Source organism: Musca autumnalis, unplaced genomic scaffold (genome assembly GCF_047663935.1).
Source record: "Musca autumnalis isolate F117 unplaced genomic scaffold, ASM4766393v1 scaffold_5, whole genome shotgun sequence".
NCBI classification, from domain to species: domain Eukaryota; kingdom Metazoa; phylum Arthropoda; class Insecta; order Diptera; family Muscidae; genus Musca; species Musca autumnalis.
This window is the reverse complement of record NW_027412088.1, coordinates 204,035,232-204,056,101: the sequence shown is the minus strand read 5'-3', so window position 1 is coordinate 204,056,101 and position 20,870 is coordinate 204,035,232. Positions and strand designations below refer to the sequence as shown.

Sequence of the window (20,870 nt, the reverse complement as noted above, 5' to 3'; positions counted from 1 at the left end):
CAAATTTATATAAGGTATTTGCATGAATTACAACTACTAAAAATTTTACTAAAACATATTAAGTCTGTCTGGTTACTTTCCCAGCAAGAATTTTCCGGCAAGAACTTTCTCAGAGAGTAAGGGGTTTTTATTCTCTTTTGCTAGAAAATTGTTAAAAGTAAACAGACACCTTCCCAGCAAAAACCAGCAAGCAATCAGCTGGCTTGCCAAAACAGAACAATTTGTCCGCCAATAAAGGAAGCAAACACCTTGTATTTTATTAAAAATAAAAAAGAAAATTAAACAAAAAAGTATTTTTCCACTTTACAAATTTGTTTTCCATAAAACAATACAATTACCCCCAGTTTTTGTATCTTATTTTTGTTCGTTCGTCTATATTCGTAATAATTTAGGCATTCATAGCTTAGCCCCCAGATGACATACACATCTAATTTTTCGTATAACCGTTCCATATATCGTTAAGGATTCCTCATTTAAAAATCAGCGCTCTACATTTGCGCTAAATCGAGTAAATCGATCTACAAAATTTGACAATTCGTGTGAGAAGAATAAAAATTTTTACAAAAACTGGGGGTTGGACTATGTTATTTCCACAATAAAACTGTTTTTAATTTTCAAAAACATAAATCAACAACAAATTTAAAACAGATGATTGATTGTTTTCAGGAAGAATACTATGTTTACATTTACGAAATCCACTCGATTTCAACTGTCAATTCTATTGCTCAAACGTCAAATGAAATCCAATCGATTTCAAATGAGTTTTCATGTGACGTATACGCAAGTGTAGAAACATGGACTGTAAAATCAGCAGACATAAAAAGATTAGAGGCATTCGAAATCTGGATATATAGGCGCGTACTGAAAATATCATGGACTGATTTCACACCTAATGCCGAAATCCTGAGAAAAATGCACTGCGAGAGGGAGTTGATCGATTTGATAAAGAGACGGAAGACAGCATATCTAGGACACATTATGAGAAACCCCAAATACAAATTGCTACAAAATATACTACGGACAACTATTGCTGGCAGAGCTGAAAGAGGCAGAAAAGAAACTATTTGCTAGACAATATCCAAGTATGGACGGGAATTAGGGATTCTGGAAGACTTTTAAGTGATGCTAGAGACAGAGATGCCTTTGCAGAGATCCTGAAAAATATGTGAAATTATATTATCCTAAGCAAATAATGATTTTTTTTAATATTGTTTTGGTCGCCTATAACTCGAAACCCGAATTGGCAAATAAAGAAGAAGAAGATACGCAAAGGAATTGACAGATGTAATCGAGTGGATTTCGTAAATGTAAACATAGTAGAAGAAGAATTGCTAGTTGCTGCTAGAAGAAATTTGTCCAGCAAGAATTTGCAATCTCTCAGCGAAAGAACTGTCAAAATATCTATCTCGAATCGCTCTCTTTTGCTGGCTTTTTGTGTTAACAAACGACTTCCAGCAACAATTGGTACAAATTGTTACAAATTTTAGGGTAACCAGACAGACCTATTGTTAATAGGATCGTTTAAAAATTTTCTCACCTTTTGAAAATCTTCTAAAATAGAAGAAATTTGAATCAAAATGTAAATATATAGCATTCAGATCTGTCGTAGATCATTTTTATTACACGGTTAGGATGAAAAGCAGTATTTTATGGTAGCAAGTTTCGAAATTTCAAATTTCATGGTAGACCTATTACATTTTGAAAAGTAAAGCTCTGTTCCTTTACGTGCAAGAATCTTAAAGTTTTACCACTTTTTACTCGAAAAGCGTTCCTTTACTTCTGACACCATACAATTCATATGAGAGCAGTTCACAACTTTTGCTACTTTTGCTGGTTTTACCATTTTCAAAAGTAAAGGAACAGACCATAAATTTACAACAAAAAAGTAAGAATACAGCTGATTGTCACTTCTACCTTATGTGAATATGCCTTGGTTCATATTAGAATTTTGAGAGATGGAGGTCGTATGATAATGAGAGAAATATAAATTAATTATAAATCAGGGATAAATATGAAAAATATTAAATATGACGAAATATTTTAAACATAATAAAATTCAGTCGGAATGAAAATGAAATGAAATTCATCAACATTGTGCTGAATCTGTTTTTAGTTAATAACCCAACAAATAAAATAAACAGTACAACCTGTCGCATATTTATTTATAGTAATTCTGACAGAACGAGCAAATACAACCAGGCCTAGTTTTTTGCAATTTTTTCGAACCTGGCCCTCAATTCTGTTTCTATGAAAATGTGAAATGAAAACTTTTATAAAGGAAAGAAATGTCAAATAAAAAAAAAATATAAAGAAAATAAGTGTGGCTGCGTACTCGATAATTTGTAATAGTTATTACAAATGTTTCAAATTTTGACAGTTGTATAAAGGAAAAGTTGCTGAAGTAATTAAAAAGGCACAACAAATGTTTTTCATTTCAAATTTTAATAGAACAAGAATCCAGCCCCAGAATTGTGTGTGTACGACATTAAAAAAATATATCATGAAAATGTATTAACTTTTAGGAGAGGGGAGGAGAAAGAGCGCCCTTTCTTATCCATAATCTCAAAACATTTTCATGAAAATTTTCATAGCCTGCACAAGACTAAATGCCTGTTCCAGAACCTGCAAGAAGCTACTATTATTTGTTACTACGATAACAATTTTCCTCTATGATATCGAAAAAATAGTAAAAATTAGTAGATTCTTGCAGTACTGGCACAGAGCTAAGTTAGAGTTCAAAGTGTTGCCATGAGACCTATCTATTTTGCAATGTTGCCAAATGTTTAAAAAAAGTTTTATGTCAAACTTATCAGTCTCATATGGTAGCACTGTCTCGGAGAAAAATTTTCAGAGTACGTGTTTTGTTTTTCACTTGGAGATTGCAAAAAAATCATAAAATTGTGGAATAATAGCAAAAAATCGCATTAATATCTAATAAAATATAAACTAATTATTTGTGTGTTGACGACAACACCAAATTCGCCCCAGTTGTGTGTGACAAAGACCCAAAACTTGATGCAATATGGGAAACAGTGATTCTAAACTTAACTTTCGCAAATCGATTGTCCAACTCACACAGAAAAATCAAAAGATAGATGCTGATGATGCATTTTGGGAGCAATTTTGGAGTGGACATCAAACATCGTTGGAAGATGTGTTTGCCTTGGTAACGGCTGCCGAGATACGGAATATACGCAATGATAATCCTGCTAATTTGGCGACTTTGTGTTACAAGGCAGTGGAAAAATTAGCTAAGGCTGTGGACAACAGCTGTCGAACACAGGCCGAACAACAGTGCGTAATGAATTGTGTTCGTTTGCTAATACGCATTATTCCATATATCTTCGAGGATGATAAATGGCGTCATTTCTTTTGGAGTAGCCTACCAGCTGAAAAAGAAACTGGTCAGGACATTGCAAGGGTGGGAGGGGAGAATGAACACTGGAATCATCAACCTCAGACGGTACCCTTGGCTCAATCCCTCCTAAATGCAGTGTGTGATTTGCTATTCTGCCCCGATTTTACTGTCACAGCAGCCACTAGACGCCCGGGTCCTGAAAAGGCAGAAGAATTGGCCAACATCGACAGCTGTGAATATATTTGGGAAGCTGGTGTGGGTTTTGCTCATTCGCCACCCAAAAATGCCAATATGGAAAAGAGACGTACGGAGTTGCTGAAATTACTACTCACCTGTTTCTCCGAACCAATGTATAGGGCTCCTCAACCCACAGAGGAACCCAATAAATGGATTGCATATTTTACATCGGCTGACAATCGTCATGCTTTGCCTTTGTTTACATCATTTTTGAATACGGTTTGTGCTTATGATCCTGTAGGTTTTGGAGTACCCTATAATCATCTACTGTTTACCGATACCACAGAGGCATTGGTTGAGGCTTGTTTGCAAATATTAATTGTTACATTGGATCATGATATGATCGTACAACAGCAACAACAATTGGAGCTGCAACGTCATGGCAAATTACCCGTCTCCTCGCCCTATGATGACGTGTGCGGAGATAATTTGTTTATTAATTATTTATCTCGAGTTCATCGAGACGAAGATTTCCATTTTATCCTCAAAGGCATTACACGCTTGCTAAACAACCCTCTCGTGCAAAACTATTTGCCCAATTCCACCAAACGCCTGCATTGTCATCAGGAATTGTTGATTTTGTTTTGGAAAATATGCGATTACAATAAAAAGTTTTTGTATTTCGTTCTCAAGAGTTCGGATGTGTTGGACATATTAATACCCATACTCTATCACTTGAATTATTCAAGGGCAGATCAATCGAAAGTGGGTTTAATGCATATTGGTGTATTCATTTTGCTACTACTGTCGGGTAAGTGGTGGTTTATACACTCTTAGGAACATTTTTAATCCCTGTTTCTTTATATTCCCCTAGGTGAACGCAACTTTGGTGTACGTCTCAACAAACCCTACACTGCAACAGTGCCTATGGACATTCCCGTGTTCACGGGTACCCATGCCGATTTATTGATAACAGTATTTCACAAAATCATTGCCACTGGCCATCAACGTCTACAACCCTTGTTTGACTGTTTATTGACAATTTTGGTGAATGTTTCACCCTATCTAAAGACTTTATCCATGGTGGCCAGTGTTAAGCTGCTGCATTTATTAGAGGCTTTCAGCACTCCATGGTTTTTACTTTCGGCCCCCAGTAATCATCACTTGGTATTTTTCTTATTGGAAATTTTCAACAACATCATTCAATACCAATTCGATGGCAATTCCAATTTGGTGTACACGATTATACGAAAACGTCACGTTTTCCATGCCATGGCCAATTTGCCAACCGACATGAATGGCATTGCAAAATGTTTAAGTGGTCGTAAAGTTGGAAAATTCAATATACCCCCAGTCAGGCAGAAACGCATTACAACTGTTGTGCAAAATTTCCAAAATCAATTACCCAACTGTGTGGAAGATGATGACGAAGAAGATGAGGAGGACGATTTGGAAGAAGAAAGTGAGAGCGGTGTTACCAAACGAAATGGAGCCATTTTAAATAATAGTAACAATGTTGAGTCTGAGACTGAGTCTCAATCTCAACACAGTGGAGAAAAACAAATGGAGGGTGCATTAACTGCAATGCCTGCTGAACCGGGTACATTGAAGGCTTCATTGCCTGATACACCGGCGTTATTGCAAATGACTGAACGAGAGCCAGCTCATCCTGGTAGTAATGATTCTACGGAACAGACCCCCACCATTGACGGCACCTCGGATATTGTGCCCTTTGATAAAACTTCGGAAAAGTCTCCTTCAGAGTCTAGGGCCAATAGCCCCACTAATGGTAACTTTGAACGAGATGTAAAACCAAATAATCGCCTTTCTGTGGCTCCACGCAGTAGCATACGTATGGTCCATCAACCCTCCATGGAAGTTTGGACTCCCACACCAGAATGGATTGTTTCCTGGCGTTCAAAACTACCCCTGCAAACTATAATGCGTCTGCTGCAGGTCTTGGTACCACAAGTGGAAAAAATCTGCATAGACAAGGGGCTAACTGATGAATCGGAAATTTTAAAATTTCTACAACATGGTACTCTTGTGGGTTTATTGCCAGTACCCCATCCCATACTCATAAGAAAATACCAAGCCAATGCCGGCACCACGGCCTGGTTCCGCACCTATATATGGGGTGTAATTTATTTGCGTAATGTTGAGCCAGCAATTTGGTATGACACCGAAGTGAAACTATTTGAAATCCAAAGAGTCTAAATAGGAATATAGAAAAAAATCTCAATATCTCTAACAATGGTTACGAAGTGCAGTTATGGGACATTTGATTCACCTTTTCATTTTCTTCCCTCTAACTACATGACAAGAAAACCAAGCAAGCTCAAAGTGAATAACTACGGAAAACGAAAACACAATATTTCTTAATTTATTTAAAAAACATCTGGCGGCCGCAGCACCACCAACAAAACAACAATGATGTCGATGATAATACATTTACCTTTGATGTATAGAGAGCAAGAATACCAGAAATCAATAACCCTATTCTTATCGCTTTTAATGGCACTTGAAATAGAAAAACTTTTTGGACTAATTAGTTTCTACTTTGTTTTCGCGCTATCTCAAAAAACGTAATTTACCTCGTTGTATATACTCTTATTTTGTATACATACAAACACACACCCACACGCCTACATAGCTCTTATATAGTAAATATAATGTGAAATGATGCTAATTTATATGTTTATGCTTTAAAAGATATAACTTTAGTTTATAAATGTTTTAATATAAGTGCAATTGTTTATTTTTTTTTGTTTCTTTTCCTTTTTGTCTTAGTTTGAATTTAAAAAAGTAAATAGTAATAATAACCAAAAAAGAAATATGATTCCATTAATGATACACCTACCTAACTAACAACAAGTATTTATAAAGAATGATATACAAACAAACATACATACAAAATGAAACGACAACAACCACAACAGCAAATCTATTCCATATTAATATTGTATCGTGTTACAAAATAAATCAAAATATATAACTTATGAAGAATTTGCGTTTTGTTTTGCAATGAAGATGGTGATATTACTTAAAACGATAATCGTCATTTAATAAAGGTGTACATCTGTATTTTATAAACAAGGAAAGCAATAAGGAGACTATCAAAATCGTGCGGGCCGACTATATGATACCCTAAATACCCTACACCACTGTGAATATGTAAAATCTCGTTTCCGTATGCATGTTAGATACTAATTCACAAAGACATAATCAGCCTTATTACGGTTGGCGTAGTCATATCTAAAATTGCAAGTTGACGTGTCGAAACGACTGATTGGTATTATGAATATATTCGACCTTAAAGGCTAAAATATCAAATTTTAAAGAATTCTTTTAATAAACAAATTAATAGAATTTTTAGTATATCATGTTTAAGCTTTTAATAGCCCATTTAGAAGATATGACTTCATTAGCCGGATTTAGAGCATTATCAGGTTTTATTTGCTAAATCCAGCCAAAATCTACCAGATTTCCTATACAAAAAAAAAAAACTCCTATTGAGTGGATTTGTTTTAAATCTGTCATAAATCCTCGTATACAACTCTGTTTTTTGCAACATGTTGCTAGAAAATACAAAAAGTTGCAAGCTGACCAAGAAACAAGGTAGATGCATCGGTGAATTGCTACACTAAAATAATTTAAAATCTAAAAATTTGATGTACAAAGTTGATTTTAATCAATCAAGACTAATATTTATGATGTCTAAACGATAAAATAATTCGTTTACTTATTTTAGATGGGCAAACTGCGATAAAATAGTTCTTTATATGCACTTTAGTTAGCATTGTGCTAACATTTTCAGTATTAAACAATAATGGGTCGATTCCGTATTGCGACGCGAGTCGTGTCGGGTTGGCAGTTGCAATTTTTCCATTACGTATGGCAAAAGTCGCCCCACGACATCAATTTCTGACGCCATAATGTTCATTTTCCGGCGACAACAAACGGCGACAGCTAAGTGCATATTTACAAACGAATAAAAACGAAAAATTGAAACGTAAGTAACATTTTCATTTATTTTAAGTGAATTTATTTGATATTATATACGTTTTTTGGTGTTTCAGTACTTATATTGGCAAAAATTACCACAAAGAAAAAATGGAAAAAAGGATTGGTATCAAATTCTGCAGGTGCGATCTACGGCATTGAAGAGACATGGGATGATAATAACAGTGAAATTGGACAAATAAAAAACCTCAAAATGAAGTAGAAATTGACAACGTACTTGCCAACAAAACGTTTATGGGTACTTTACACGATATGTTTTTTACATATGAGTTGTCACTTTGCATATACATTTTGTATGGGAGAAGTGAAAACTCATATGCAAAAAACATATCGTGTAAAGTACCCATTAAACTAAAATATCCTTTTATATTCAGATATAATCCAGAAGCAAAACCAACCTTACAGTTTTCACAATCAAAATTATTGTTTGGCGTAGACGTTTTTGTAGTCATTGGCGTAGTCGTTGTCGTAGGGTTATTTTATGGAATCACGAAAAATTTACGACAACCACAATTTTTTTCTCATACAAAATTAAAAAAAAAAATATGTTTTTTAATTGTTAAATAATTCGTTCGAAATCATCTTTTGAACAAGAACTACGAAATTTGCATTGCATGAATCATTATACGAGGACTCTAACAGAAAGCTGTCATACGAAAATGAATTAAAGAAGTAAAATTTGTATTTATCTTAGTTATTTTCCAATATATTTCATTAATCTTTGCCAATAAATTCTTTTGAAATTGATTAGTTTTTATTTTTATATGCAGTCGTTAACAAAATCTTTCACGACTCTTTCCTCGTATTTCAACGCCATACGTGATACCGATTTGTCGTATCAATAAAAATAAATGTTATTTATAACCCTAGAAATCCGTCCAGGGAATGATGGTAGCAAAGATCGACTTCTTTTTAATAACTGAAAGAGTGTATGAAATATGGAAACGTACAGCCGCAAATAGTTGTATCTGCATAATAACTTTTTAATAGTTTGCTTTTCAATTAATAAATAAATTAACTTTATTTAACGGCTATAAATCACCTGTCCATGAGGTGTATATGAAAGCTAAAGACTATGAAAACTAATTTACCAAAAATCGATCTACAGATCCATCTGCAATCGGTTTTTTGTTTTGATTAGGAGTTTTTCTTGTTCGTTCATATTCCCTCTTTCGTTTCAGAGATGCCATATCGTGAGTAAATAAAACGGTCATTTCAGAATCATTCTGCCTGTGTATTTCGAGGCGTCGGTTTGTATTTTTCCTTTCTTATTAATTTATTGTTTAATTAATTATAAATATTATTTATATACGTTTACATATTTAAGATAAATATGTGAAGTGTATGTTAAGGTTGCGCCAAAGGGAAACGTGAAAAGTTTGCAAAGAAGAGAACTTGTGTGCCTTTGTATGGATGTTTAAATGGAAGTAGTTCGATGCTACCCAGCAAAAAAGGGCATAAGATGAGCTGACCAACTATGCTCGGATCGAAATGAAATTTTTATCACAGGTAGATCTCGTCACCCTGATCTTACTTACTTAGCTGGCCCATTACAGAACATTTGTTCTATAGGCCGAACTAAGAAAAGATCTCCAATTCTCTCTATTTGTTGCTTCGCTTTCTGGAATACCGCGCCTTTTCATCTCATCATCCACTTGTTTGCGCCATCTATTCCTTGGCCTGCCAATTCTGCGTGCACCGCCATGTGGCATGTATTCATACGCCTTTTTAGCGGGTTCATCATCGCTCATTCTTATGATATGGCCAAGCCAACGCAATCGCTGCATCTCGATTCGTTTAACAATATTGATGTCGTTGTATAGCAGATACAGCTCGTGGTTCATGCGACGTCGATATTCACCGTCAACGCCGATTGGTCCGTAGATCTTTCGAAGAATTTTTCTCTCAAACACACCAAGCACTGCCATGTCTGCTTGCGCAAGTACCCAGGCTTCGGAGTCATACATCAGCACGGGTAGTATCAGTGTTTTGTAGAGCGTTATTTTTGTTTGACGAGATGTGGCTTTGTTTTTAAACTGCTTACTTAAACCAAAGTAGCATCTGTTGGCCAATACAATTCTTCTTTTTATTTCACAACTGATGTCGTTTGTTGTGTTTACGGAGGTGCCGAGGTAGACGAAGTCTTTTACTACCTCAATATTATAGGAACCAACTTCCACAGTCGGTCCGAGCTCAATGGACGCATTGCGCGTCGACACCATCAACTTGGTCTTTTCACCGTCACCCTGATCACAAATATATATAACATTTGTTGCGAAAGTCCATACTTCCCGAGATATGGGCCTTTGAAGTTCCAAATATGCCCTTGTTAAAGACAAGCTGATAAGATAAGAGAAAATTTTCAAATTTAAAAAAAGTTGTTCCCGTGCCCTAGATTTGCTCCTGTCCAGAGGAGAAAGTCTTAAATGCCCGGCCGAAGGCAGGCTACTTAAAAAGAAATTACAATTTTAAGAAACATTTTTTGAGCATAGTGCGTCAACTCAACTTGTTCCTGAAAAATGCACTCCGCTCGATACATTTTAGAAGCACTCGAAATGAAATTTACTCTAGAGTACTGTTTTGTGCATCTCTATTTTAGAGAAAAAAAAAAATAATTTTTGGGTGTTAAATGCCGTTATTTAATGCCAAACTTCTTGTATAGCTCGTTAAAGCGGACCCTTGCTGATTTCTTTCCCTTTTAGGTATTTGAGTATACAAAAGCCACAATATTAGTGTCAGATTATAGATTTTGAGATCCTAGAAAGCTTTTTAGTTGACCTTGTGCATAACACACCTTCCTGGGTGTCGATAAATTCACATTTTTCCTAGGATATCTCAGGAAGTTAATAGATTCCTCGGAATTCTTGGCTCAAATTACATACAGAAGACCTTGAATTGTGTTTTAATATACATAGCGTTATATAATCCTTGGACATCAATTGAATCAGAAATGTACAATTATCCGATACTTTCCGACCCTATATTGACGGTAATGGTCATAATACGAAAACTACGTTGTTCACAATGTAAATTTCATGCTTTTTTGTAGTGATTATATTTTGATTCTTTGGGAGCAGGATTTTAACAGAATATTTCACATTTCTGATTCAATTGGTGTCTAAGGATTATATAACACCATATTAAAACACAATTCAAGGTCTTCTGTATGTAATTTGAGCCAAGAATTCCGAGGAATCTTTTAACTTCCTGAGATATCCCAGGAAAAATGTGAATTTATCGACACCCAGGAAGGTGTGTTATGCACAAGGTCAACTAAAAAGCTTTCTAGGATATCAAATTTTCATAAATATATGGTAAATAACAAAAATGTTTTGCAATCGATGAATCCGAGTTTCACCCTTTCAGAATTCGCGAACTGTTAACATATTCTATAAAGTATGACTACAATTCTTTAAAATGAAGTGTTTTAGGAGGGATCCCATAATGTCGACCATTAAAATTAATTTTCGTGGAAGCTGTGTTGGCATCAATGTAGGAAAATGGGTAAAAATGGGTTGAAGACAACAATTTTTTTTATGTTCCCATGCGATTTCTGGCTTATCCTTACATTTTATAGACCTATTCCCAAAGAATGAATCACAGAATACTCCATGGGCAATAAGATAGCTGTGTATGATTTTTCGATATATCCACTGCATCCACCTAAAATTGATGCTGACATCTTGAAGCCGGAATTTCGGAGTTTTTTGAATTTTTTTAATAATCCGGACGCGCAAGAAGGTAATATTCCAAACTCATAACACGATTATAGAACTCGTGATTTTACGTCGTTTGGTGCATATCTCATGAGTGTGCTCCTTACAGCATCCTAGTAATTGGAGTCGAAAGGCCAAAATATCAAGCGTGAATTTTCTTACAAAACATATTTTTTGCGTGTAAAATTTACAGCTGTCATTCAATTTCCTTTGAAACCCTCGTGAATTTAGTTTTTTTACGCGACGGTTCTAATGAAGCCTTCCGCGATCGAATTCATCTACTAAAACCGCGGATATAGATACCTTGAAAATCGGAAAATCAGCAAAAATATATTTTGACAAATCCGCGTACTAAACCGCGATTTTCTTTAAAAAAATTTTACATAAATGGAATCATTTACTCGCGATTATAATATTTGCGAAAACACGTGTCATAAAAAAAACAGAGATACGCGAGTAATATGGGTATTTCGCCAAAAATTGAACGTGGAGGCACATCCGCCGTTTTTGAAGAATCTATTTGAAATAGGTGTATATTGACGTATTTTTGATGGGCGCTGATGAAACCGGATGCGCATCAAAATCGTATGCACATTGCGCTACTTTTACCAACTTTAAGGTTTTTTTGCAGTGCATGATGCAACTGGCTGCACACAATGGCCGCTGACTGAAACATCGAAATATGCGTAAATATTGAAAGATATTGATTCGCTTTATCCAAAATCGGATGCGCATCAACCGACTTTAACTAATTCGCGAGTTGCAGGCTTTTTAATTTTCATATCTTTTAAATGATAGTAATTTCAATATTACTCTAAATTTCCTATCCTTATAAGTAATCAAGCTTTCACGATGGTAAACCATATATTTTGATAAAGTTTTAGCAGAATACTTTTATTTATGTATTAGATTTTGGCGAAATAGTTGGATAACTCTCAAATATTTGTTTCTAGTTTTTCGAAACAAACCAAAAAATATGTATATTTGTAACAATATTTTCCAACAATGAGTTGTTTCTCTTTTGTTGGTGTTATAATATGCAATTTATAAAGCCAATGTTTATAATTTTGCTTTCACATTTTTTTACGCGTTGTCTAGTTTCTGTACGTATTTTTAATTTAGTTTTTAGAGATTTATACGGACTCTGAGTTAGTATAATTTAAATTTATTGCCAGATTTTTTTAATTTTTTTGATTTTCCGCGAAAATAAAAACACATTTTGGAAATTTTGGTGCATCTACGGATGGACATCAAATGCTGTTACTGATATATGCTTACATTTTCTCAATACAGAAAATAAGATATTTTAAAATAATTTTTCTTTATAAGAGGATAAAAACCGCTATAACTGTTGCGCGCATCGGCCAATTTCGTGAACGCGAGCAGATTTGAAACCAGATTTTATTCCTTTAACTCTATACCAAAAATCGTAGATGTGCTCGCGAAAATTTTTTTTTAATTTTTTTCAAATGGAATTGCAAAGGAATTTTGTTATTTGCCATATATATTTATTTATGGAATTTCATAAATATCATTACTTTTTCTAAAACCCGAGATTTATGGGGCGTACGTATACTTACAGTGGCACAGGAAAGTATACATACACCCTACAAAAATGCAGTTTAGGCTAAATCGTTGGGTTTTTTACAGCAACAACTGCACTGTGTGGCTCCTTGGTGACAAAATAACCATAATTACACAAATTTATTTTAATCTAATACGTATATTTAATACAATTAAAGAAATTCAATTTTCACAACACAGAAAAGTATACATACACCCCAAGGAAATACGAGAATTATCGTAAAATTTATTGAATTTGTAGCAAAATTTATACATTTTTTAGTTTTGGCGAATGTCTCTAGGTGTATGAGATATATTTTAGAGAAAAGACAATAATTTTTGGGGGTCAAATGCCGTTACTTAGGGTCAAATTTCATATATGCCTCGTTAAAGCTGACCCTTGCTTAATTTTTTGCGTTTTTAGGTATTGTACTTTATAAAAAGCACAAAATTAGTTTCAGATTGCAAATCTTGAGACCCAAGAAAGCTTTGGAGTTGTTACTGAGCAAAAAAATCCTTCCTGGACGTCGATTAATGCACGTTTTATCGTCAAATTTCTCAGGAAGTTAATATATTCCACGGAATTCCTGGCGCAAATTACATACAAAATGCATTGAATTGCTTTGCAATAGGGTCTGATACAATCCTTGAATCAGAAATGTGACATATTTTGTTACAAACCTGTTCCCAAAGCTTCTAAAGCAACACTACCAAAAAAGCATGAAATTTGTACTGTGAACAACGTCATTTTCGTATTATGATCATTACCGTTACTATAGGCGCGAAACGTTTCGTATAATTGTAAATTTCTGAGTCAATTGATGCCCAAGGATTGTATCCGACAATATTACAAGGCAATTCAAGGCCATCTATATGTAATTTGCACCAAGAATTCCGCGGAATCTATTCACTTCCAGAGAAATCTGAGGGAAAACGTGCATTAATCGACGATCAGGAAGGTATATTACGCACAAAAACAACTTCAAAGCTTTTTAGGGTCTCAAGATTTGCCATCCGATACGAATTTTGTGCTTTTTATAAAGTACAATACCTAAAAACGCAAAAAATTAAGCAAGGGTCAGCTTTAAGGAGGTATATAAGAAATTTGACCCAAAATAACGGCATTTGACCCCCAAAAATTATTTTCTTTTCTCTAAAATATATCTCAGACACCCATAGACATTCGCCAAAACTAAAAAATGTACACATTTTGCTACTAATTCCAAAAATTTTACGATAATACTCGTATTTCCTTGGAGTGTATGTATACTTTTCTGTGTTGTGAAAATTGAATTTCTTCAATTGTATTAAATATACGCGTTAGATTAAAATAAATTTGTGTAATTATGGTTATTTTGTCACCAAGGGGTCCCACTGTGCAGTTGTTGCTGTAAAAACCCCAACGATTTAGCCAAAACTGCATTTTTGTAGGGTGTATGTATACTTTTCTGTGTCACTGTATGTAAGACTGTGTAACTGTCCAAAAGTGATTCAAACACCTCCCCGATCCCCGGATTTGAATCCTATAGATAATTTATGGAGTATTTTGGAGACAAATATACAAAATCGTAACATCTAAAGTATAGGAACCCTGAAATATGCCTTGCAAGAAGAATGAGGAAAAATTCCGATATCTTGCCCCGAAAACTTAGTTAAATCTTTGCCAAAAAGGATAAAAGCTGTAAAGGATAACAAATAATGTCATACCAAGGGCTGAAACCCTAAAAAATCCTTTTTGTTTTATGAAACTTTTAGAGTGCATACTTTTCACTGTGAGCTAGAAATCGATGTTGTTTAACCATTTTTATTTTTTATCTAAATTTACCTGTATTTCGTTAATTTTATTTTATTATATTTAAGTTAAGACACTAATGTAAAAATATAAAAAGGAATGAAATCGCTAGCATTAAGTCCCGGGCCACACTACAGTAATTTTACTGAAATTTTGATATGAAATTATGCGTCTCTACATCGACGTCCATAGTAGAATAAAGTCATAAAATTGCTGTAGTGGGGAGTTCGATTTAAGAACACCTAATTTCGTGAAATTTTTTAATGAAATTCACGCTAGTGTGGACCGGGACTAACCAATTCTTAGCAATCGCAGTTTTAATGAAAGAAACTGAAGTGGATACTTTTGGCTGTGATTCACTGTAGCTTCAAATGAAGTCGTGAAAGATACGATTTTTTCTTTAGCATTTGAACATATTCCTTGGGACTCTTTCTCTGAACGCCTTAGCGTAACGTTGTGCAAAGCTGAGTGATTCGTAGAAAAAATAGAGCTTTCGTAAAGAATTAAAAAACGGAGCAAGTTGAGTTTAAGCATTAAGCTCTGAAAAATTATAATTTTTTTATATAGCCGGCCTTCGGCCGGGGATTTAAGACTTTCTGCTATGGACAGGAGCCAATCTAGGGAACGGGAGCAACATTTTCTTTTAAATTAAAATTTTTCTCTAAGTAGCCGACATTTAATAAGGGAATTTTCGGAACTTCGGAGGCCCATATCTCGAGAAGTATGGACTTCCGCAAAAAATGTTATATATATTTGTGATCAGGGTAACGAGACCTACCTGTGGAAAAAATTTGGTATCGATCCGAGCTTAATGCTTAAACTCATCTTAAGCCGATAATTATTTTTATTTAATCGTGTCTAAATAAAAAATTCAATTATTGATGAAAAGTGGAGTTAAGTCGTTGAGGTTTATAACCTCATACGCACAAACTGTGTGAACATAAGGACTACTGTGTAGCATGTAGCGTTTTGCCAATATTGACAACTAACCCAGCTACGTGGTTAAACAAAAATTTAACATTTATGAAAGTTGCATTGAGGTGTTGGGGAACATAACTTCAAACCAAAAATTTAAGTAAACAGTTGTTCAATCGTTTTGATGTGGGAACATCTATAAATTATAAACTTTGTCACAAAATCATTATAATATCATCCTAAAGTCTGGAATTTGGAAATATTCTGGAAAACTAACGGTTTTTAGTAGCGTCCTAGTGACGTTATTTTTGGATTCTCATATTACTCGTAAAAGACAAAAAACTAGCGGGCGTTCGTGACAACGAAATGGAGGGGGAAGTCAATCTTCCACCTCCACCCTGGAGGCAAAAAGAGAGAGCGACAAGAACAGATAGAGTTTTGAAAGATCAGAGTAATAAAGGCGCCAGAGATAAAAGCCGTAGTAATGTAAGAGGAAGCGAGAAAAAAATAAGAGCAGAGGGAGAGGCTTATAGAGAGGAAGATATGGAAATAGGATACGTCAATTTTACGAATACGGGAACTAAATAAACTGAATAAAGTTGTGGATGAAAGTATTGCAGCTCTAAGCGAAGGCAACACAAACAATAGCCCAGAGACTCGGAAAGCAGGTAAAGGAAAGAACTCCACGCATGGTAAGAAGAATGAAACAATGAATTGAATGAATTTGCTTATGATGAGGACCATAAATGCCCCTACGTTTTGTATATTGACAAAATATATGCTGAAGAAAGTGACCGCACGGGAATTAATGTGGTATATTTGTCGAGAATTATGCATAGTTTAAAAGTGAAGGGTATCATAGATATCAGGAAAATCGGATTTGGTAGCGCCAAAGTGGTTTTAAGAAGTGGCTCATTAGCCAATGTATTAGCAGACAATAAAGAATTGTTGGAACTGGATATCAACCTAGAATTCTGTCTCACTTCGTTTCTAAGATAGGGATAATTGTTGGTGTCCCCACAGATATTCCGGATGAAGAGTTGATGCAGGCCATTCAATCGGAGATCAAGTTTTTCAAAGTCGAGAGAGTTATGCGTAGGGAAGGCGAAACGCGAGTGCCAACGCAAAGGCTGAAAATCTTTCTTAAAGGATCAGAGATCCCAAAGGACGTGAATTTCTATAATTTTACCAAAAACTACGTTAAGCATTATGTTCGGAAAATGCTATAAATGCTTTCGGTTTAACCATAACTCAGACCATTGCAAGCAAAGAGTTGCGGCCTGTAATTCATGTTATACGCCACACGCTCAAAACGAGCAGTGTAGGGTTCCGGCAGTATGTCCCAAGTGTAGGGGGGATCACGCACCATGGGACAGGAAGTGTCCAACGAGAGAGGTGGAATATCAAGTCAACAGGATGATGACGATAGAGAACCTCTCGAGAAAAGAAGTCAGAGATAGACATAGCTCATTTTTTACAAGTAGATATGCGCTATTAGAAGAGGGTATAGATAAAGCTTTTCTTGCTCTGCCTGTTAGAGGATCCAGAAGATCTGTACCTAGCAATGGATTAGAGGGAAACAATGCGATGAGCAACACAGAAGATGATCCAGAAGAGCTGTACCTAGCAATGGATTAGAGGGAAACAATGCGATGAGCAACACAGAAGAATCGATGAAATGGTTATATGTTGGGAACCCCTTCTCTATAGTGGTCAGAAACAACTCAAAGAGGATCAGAGAACAAGAGAAAGCCAGAAGGAATATGGAGGTATATTGGGAAGCCTTGAATGAAGGGGAAACCAATAAACCTCCGAATGGCAGCGTGCTTATTAACTCAAATGAAAAGGCCACAAGGGTTGAAGGGCTTTTCAGCCTTTAGGATAAGGGTGAAAATGAAGGGGCAATTGCGGTAAAAATTATAAGCAATTCATGAAAAGACTTTAAAATGGATGTAAGCCAACATTTTAGAATGCTCCGAGAGCCTTAAAAAGCCATTTTAAATTAATTTTATCCAAGAAAACTAAGATTTTTTTTAGATTTTCTTCGCCTGAAAGAACATAACAAAATCTGCTTTCTGAATTTTAATTTGAAAAATACCACGAAGTTTTGTGGGAATGGCCGTATACTAAAACCCTCTTTACTAAACCTATTGCCATATATTTTTGTGGACTTATCGATCGATTTTGTAAAAAATTTCAGGCAACTTCCATTTGTTAACCCATTTCAAAACTTAATATATTGTTCGAAAGATATTTTTCCCCATAAAAAGAAAAGAAAACCAACAGAAATCCGTTGATCGATTTTTGGTGGAAAAGTTTCGTGACCACAGACCAAATCGTAGCTAAAATCTTCAAAATACCGAAAATCGGGAGGTACCGTTATATGGGGGCTATACCAAAACATGCACCTATGTTGACGATTGTTGGTGGAGATGTTTCGTGACCACGGAGAACCTCAAATGTCAAATTATAGCTAGTTCGGTTAAAAATCTTAACTAAAATCCTCAAAATACCGATAATCGGAAGGTACCGTTATATGGGAACTGTACCTATGTTCACGATCTTTGGTAGGGAAGTTTTGTGGCCACTGTCAAATGTCAAATTACAGCTACTTGGGTTAAACATTGTACCTAAAATCCTCGAAATACCGAGGATCGGGAGTTACCGTTATATGGGGGCTATATCAAAACATAGACCTATGTATTTAGAGGAGAAGTTTCGTGATCCCTGAGAACCTCAAATGTCAAATTACAGCTACTTTGGTTAAACATTGTAGCACAAATCCTCAAAATACCGAAAATCGGAAGGTACCGTTATATGGAGGCTATAACAAAACGTGGACCGATATACTCCATCAACGAACTTGACCTGCCTGCAAACAAAAGACGCATCTTTCCAAAATTTTAGCGACCTATCTCCATTTTTGTGGATGCTAGAGTGATTACCACAGACGGACGGGCGGACATTCATAGATCGACTCAGAATTTTACACTGATCAAGAATAAATATACTTTTTAGGTTCGCAAATGATTATTTCAATGCGTTACAAACGGAAAAACGAACTTGATATACCCTCCATACTATGGTGGAGGGTATAAAATCAAGGAATATTTTAAAATGTAATAGAATTGCTTTAGTGACATATAGATTTGCGAGATTTGTTTAAGCCGTTGTTCTGAAACTTTCTTGCTTGTTATACAGTCAGGGACAAAAGTTTACATACACCCCCTAAATCTCGGGTATTAGGGTTAGTAGTGATTTTTATGAAATTCCAAATATGCAGTTTTATATCTTCTCACTAATAAACAATATTTAATAGAACAAAAGTATATTCCATAATACAAATAACGGTAAATTTTACAAAAACCTAAAAATTATGGGGACAAAAGTTTACATACACCCCAAGGAAATGTGGGTATTACCGTGCAATTTATGGAATTAACAGCAAAATTTATACATTTTATTGTTTTGGCGAATGCCTCTGGGTGTCAGAGATATATTTTAGAGAAACGAAAATAATTTTTGGGGGTCAAATGCCGTTATTTAAGGTCAAACTTCTTGTATAGCTCGTTAAAGCAGACCCTTGCTTAATTTTTTATGTACTGCACTTTAAAAAAAACCACAAAATTTGTGTCAGATTGCAAGTCTTGAGACCCTACAAACCTTTGAAGTTGTTCTTGTGCACAATATACCTTCCTGAACGTCGATAAATGCACGCTTTTCCTCAGATTTCTCAGGAAGTTAATGGATTCCGCGGAATTCTTGGCGCAAATTACATACAGAAAGCTTTGAATTGCCTTGTGCTATGGTCTGATACAATCCTTGGCCATCAATTGAATCAGAAACGTACAATTATACAAAAAATAAATTGCAATACCTAAAAACGCAAAGAATTGAGCAAGGGTAAGCTTTAACAAGCTATACAAGAAGTTTGACCTTAAATAACGGCATTTGACCCCCAAAAATTATTTCCTCTTCTTATTATATCTCAGACACCTAGAGGCATTCGCCAAAACAATAAAATGTATAAATTTTGCTGTTAATTCCATAAATTGCACGGTAAAACCCACATTTCCTTGGGGTGTATGTAAACTTTTGTCCCCATCATTTTTACGTTTTTGCAAAATTTACCGTTATTTGTATTATGGAATATACTTTTGTTCTATTAAATATTGTTTATTAGTGAGAAGAAATAAACGTGCATATTTGGAATTTCATAAAAATCACTACTAACCCTAATACCCGAGATTTAGGGGGTGTATGTAAACTTTTGTCCCTGACTGTATATGCGGTTGTGCTTATAACCGGACCATTTTTATATATGCGGTTGTGCTTATAAGTATGATTTGTATATATACGAGTTTTTAATATACAGTGTTTTCCTTGCATTTTCCGTTGTGCTTATATACGGGAAATACTATACAACTTTTTTACAAATTGATTTTTACTTTTCAATATTTAGCATGAATATAAATTCAAAGATGTCAATATTATAAGATAGGAAAAGTCAATTGTTAAAAATTAACTGCAGGTGGAGTTAACCTCTGTTGCTACGATATCATAGCAACATTCTGTTAAACGAAAACTGTTATTCATTGGAATATTGACAAGAAAAACATTAAAACTCAAGTTTGACGGCATTCACTTTTGATTTTTTTATTAAATAAACAATAAAAAAAGTAAAGAAATAAATTTCAGCCACAAAACACAACGTTAATGTTTTCTGCCGCGAGAAATGGGAATCAAAAGCGATTGACATTGCTGTTATCAATTCCAGTGAGTTGTGTAGCCATCTGTAACCAAAATGTGGAACCATTAGCATATGTTTTTGGAAAATGCATTTGTTCGGGTCTTTATTGCTATACGTCTTTGATAAATTGGCTAGAAAACCAAAATTTATATCCATACAGTTGGCGGAGAAAAAAATTATTATGACGAAGGCCTTTTTATCGAGAAAGGGTTATATATTGGACAGAGAGCTGTTAGGGACAAGAACACCAACAATTCAATTTGTTGAGCAGTGGTATCCCAGGAAAAAAATGGGGTTTTCCCCATCCACAAGAACGAAGACTGAATTTAAAAGTTTTTTGATATATTGCGAAGCAATATGCTGGAGCTCCGGAAAACACTATGGATTCAAACATAAATGGAAATATTAAACCTTGTTTATCACAAAGAGCAGACTATTAATGAACAACTGAATTTTTATTTTATTAATATTTGCTAATAAGAACAAACAATTTTTTAATATTCTTTGATATTTTAACAAATATTTTATTAATATTTGTGGACTTTTGTTAAATATTACTTAAAAGTATTTTGTAAT

At 34.8% G+C, this 20,870-nt stretch overlaps 1 protein-coding gene across 1 annotated transcript; it reads left to right on the top strand.

The window, feature by feature from the left end:
* The first annotated feature begins 2,797 nt into the window (after positions 1–2,797).
* On the top strand, positions 2,798–6,538 carry LOC141387288 (protein HID1). Its single transcript, XM_073956768.1, has 2 exons — positions 2,798–4,346; positions 4,410–6,538. The coding sequence occupies exons 1-2, from the start codon at positions 3,023–3,025 to the stop codon at positions 5,750–5,752; spliced, it is 2,667 nt and encodes an 888-aa protein (XP_073812869.1). The 5' UTR covers positions 2,798–3,022; the 3' UTR covers positions 5,753–6,538.
* The last annotated feature ends 14,332 nt before the right edge of the window (positions 6,539–20,870 follow it).

What these genes read in the sequence shown, in the direction of transcription:
- LOC141387288 (XM_073956768.1), top strand. Translation starts at nt 3,023, where the DNA reads ATGGGAAACAGTGATTCTAAACTTAACTTTCGCAAATCGATTGTCCAA. An exon ending in CATTTTGCTACTACTGTCGG is followed by an intron (nt 4,347 to 4,409) that starts GTAAGTGGTGGT and finishes ATATTCCCCTAG; the next exon opens with GTGAACGCAACTTTGGTGTA.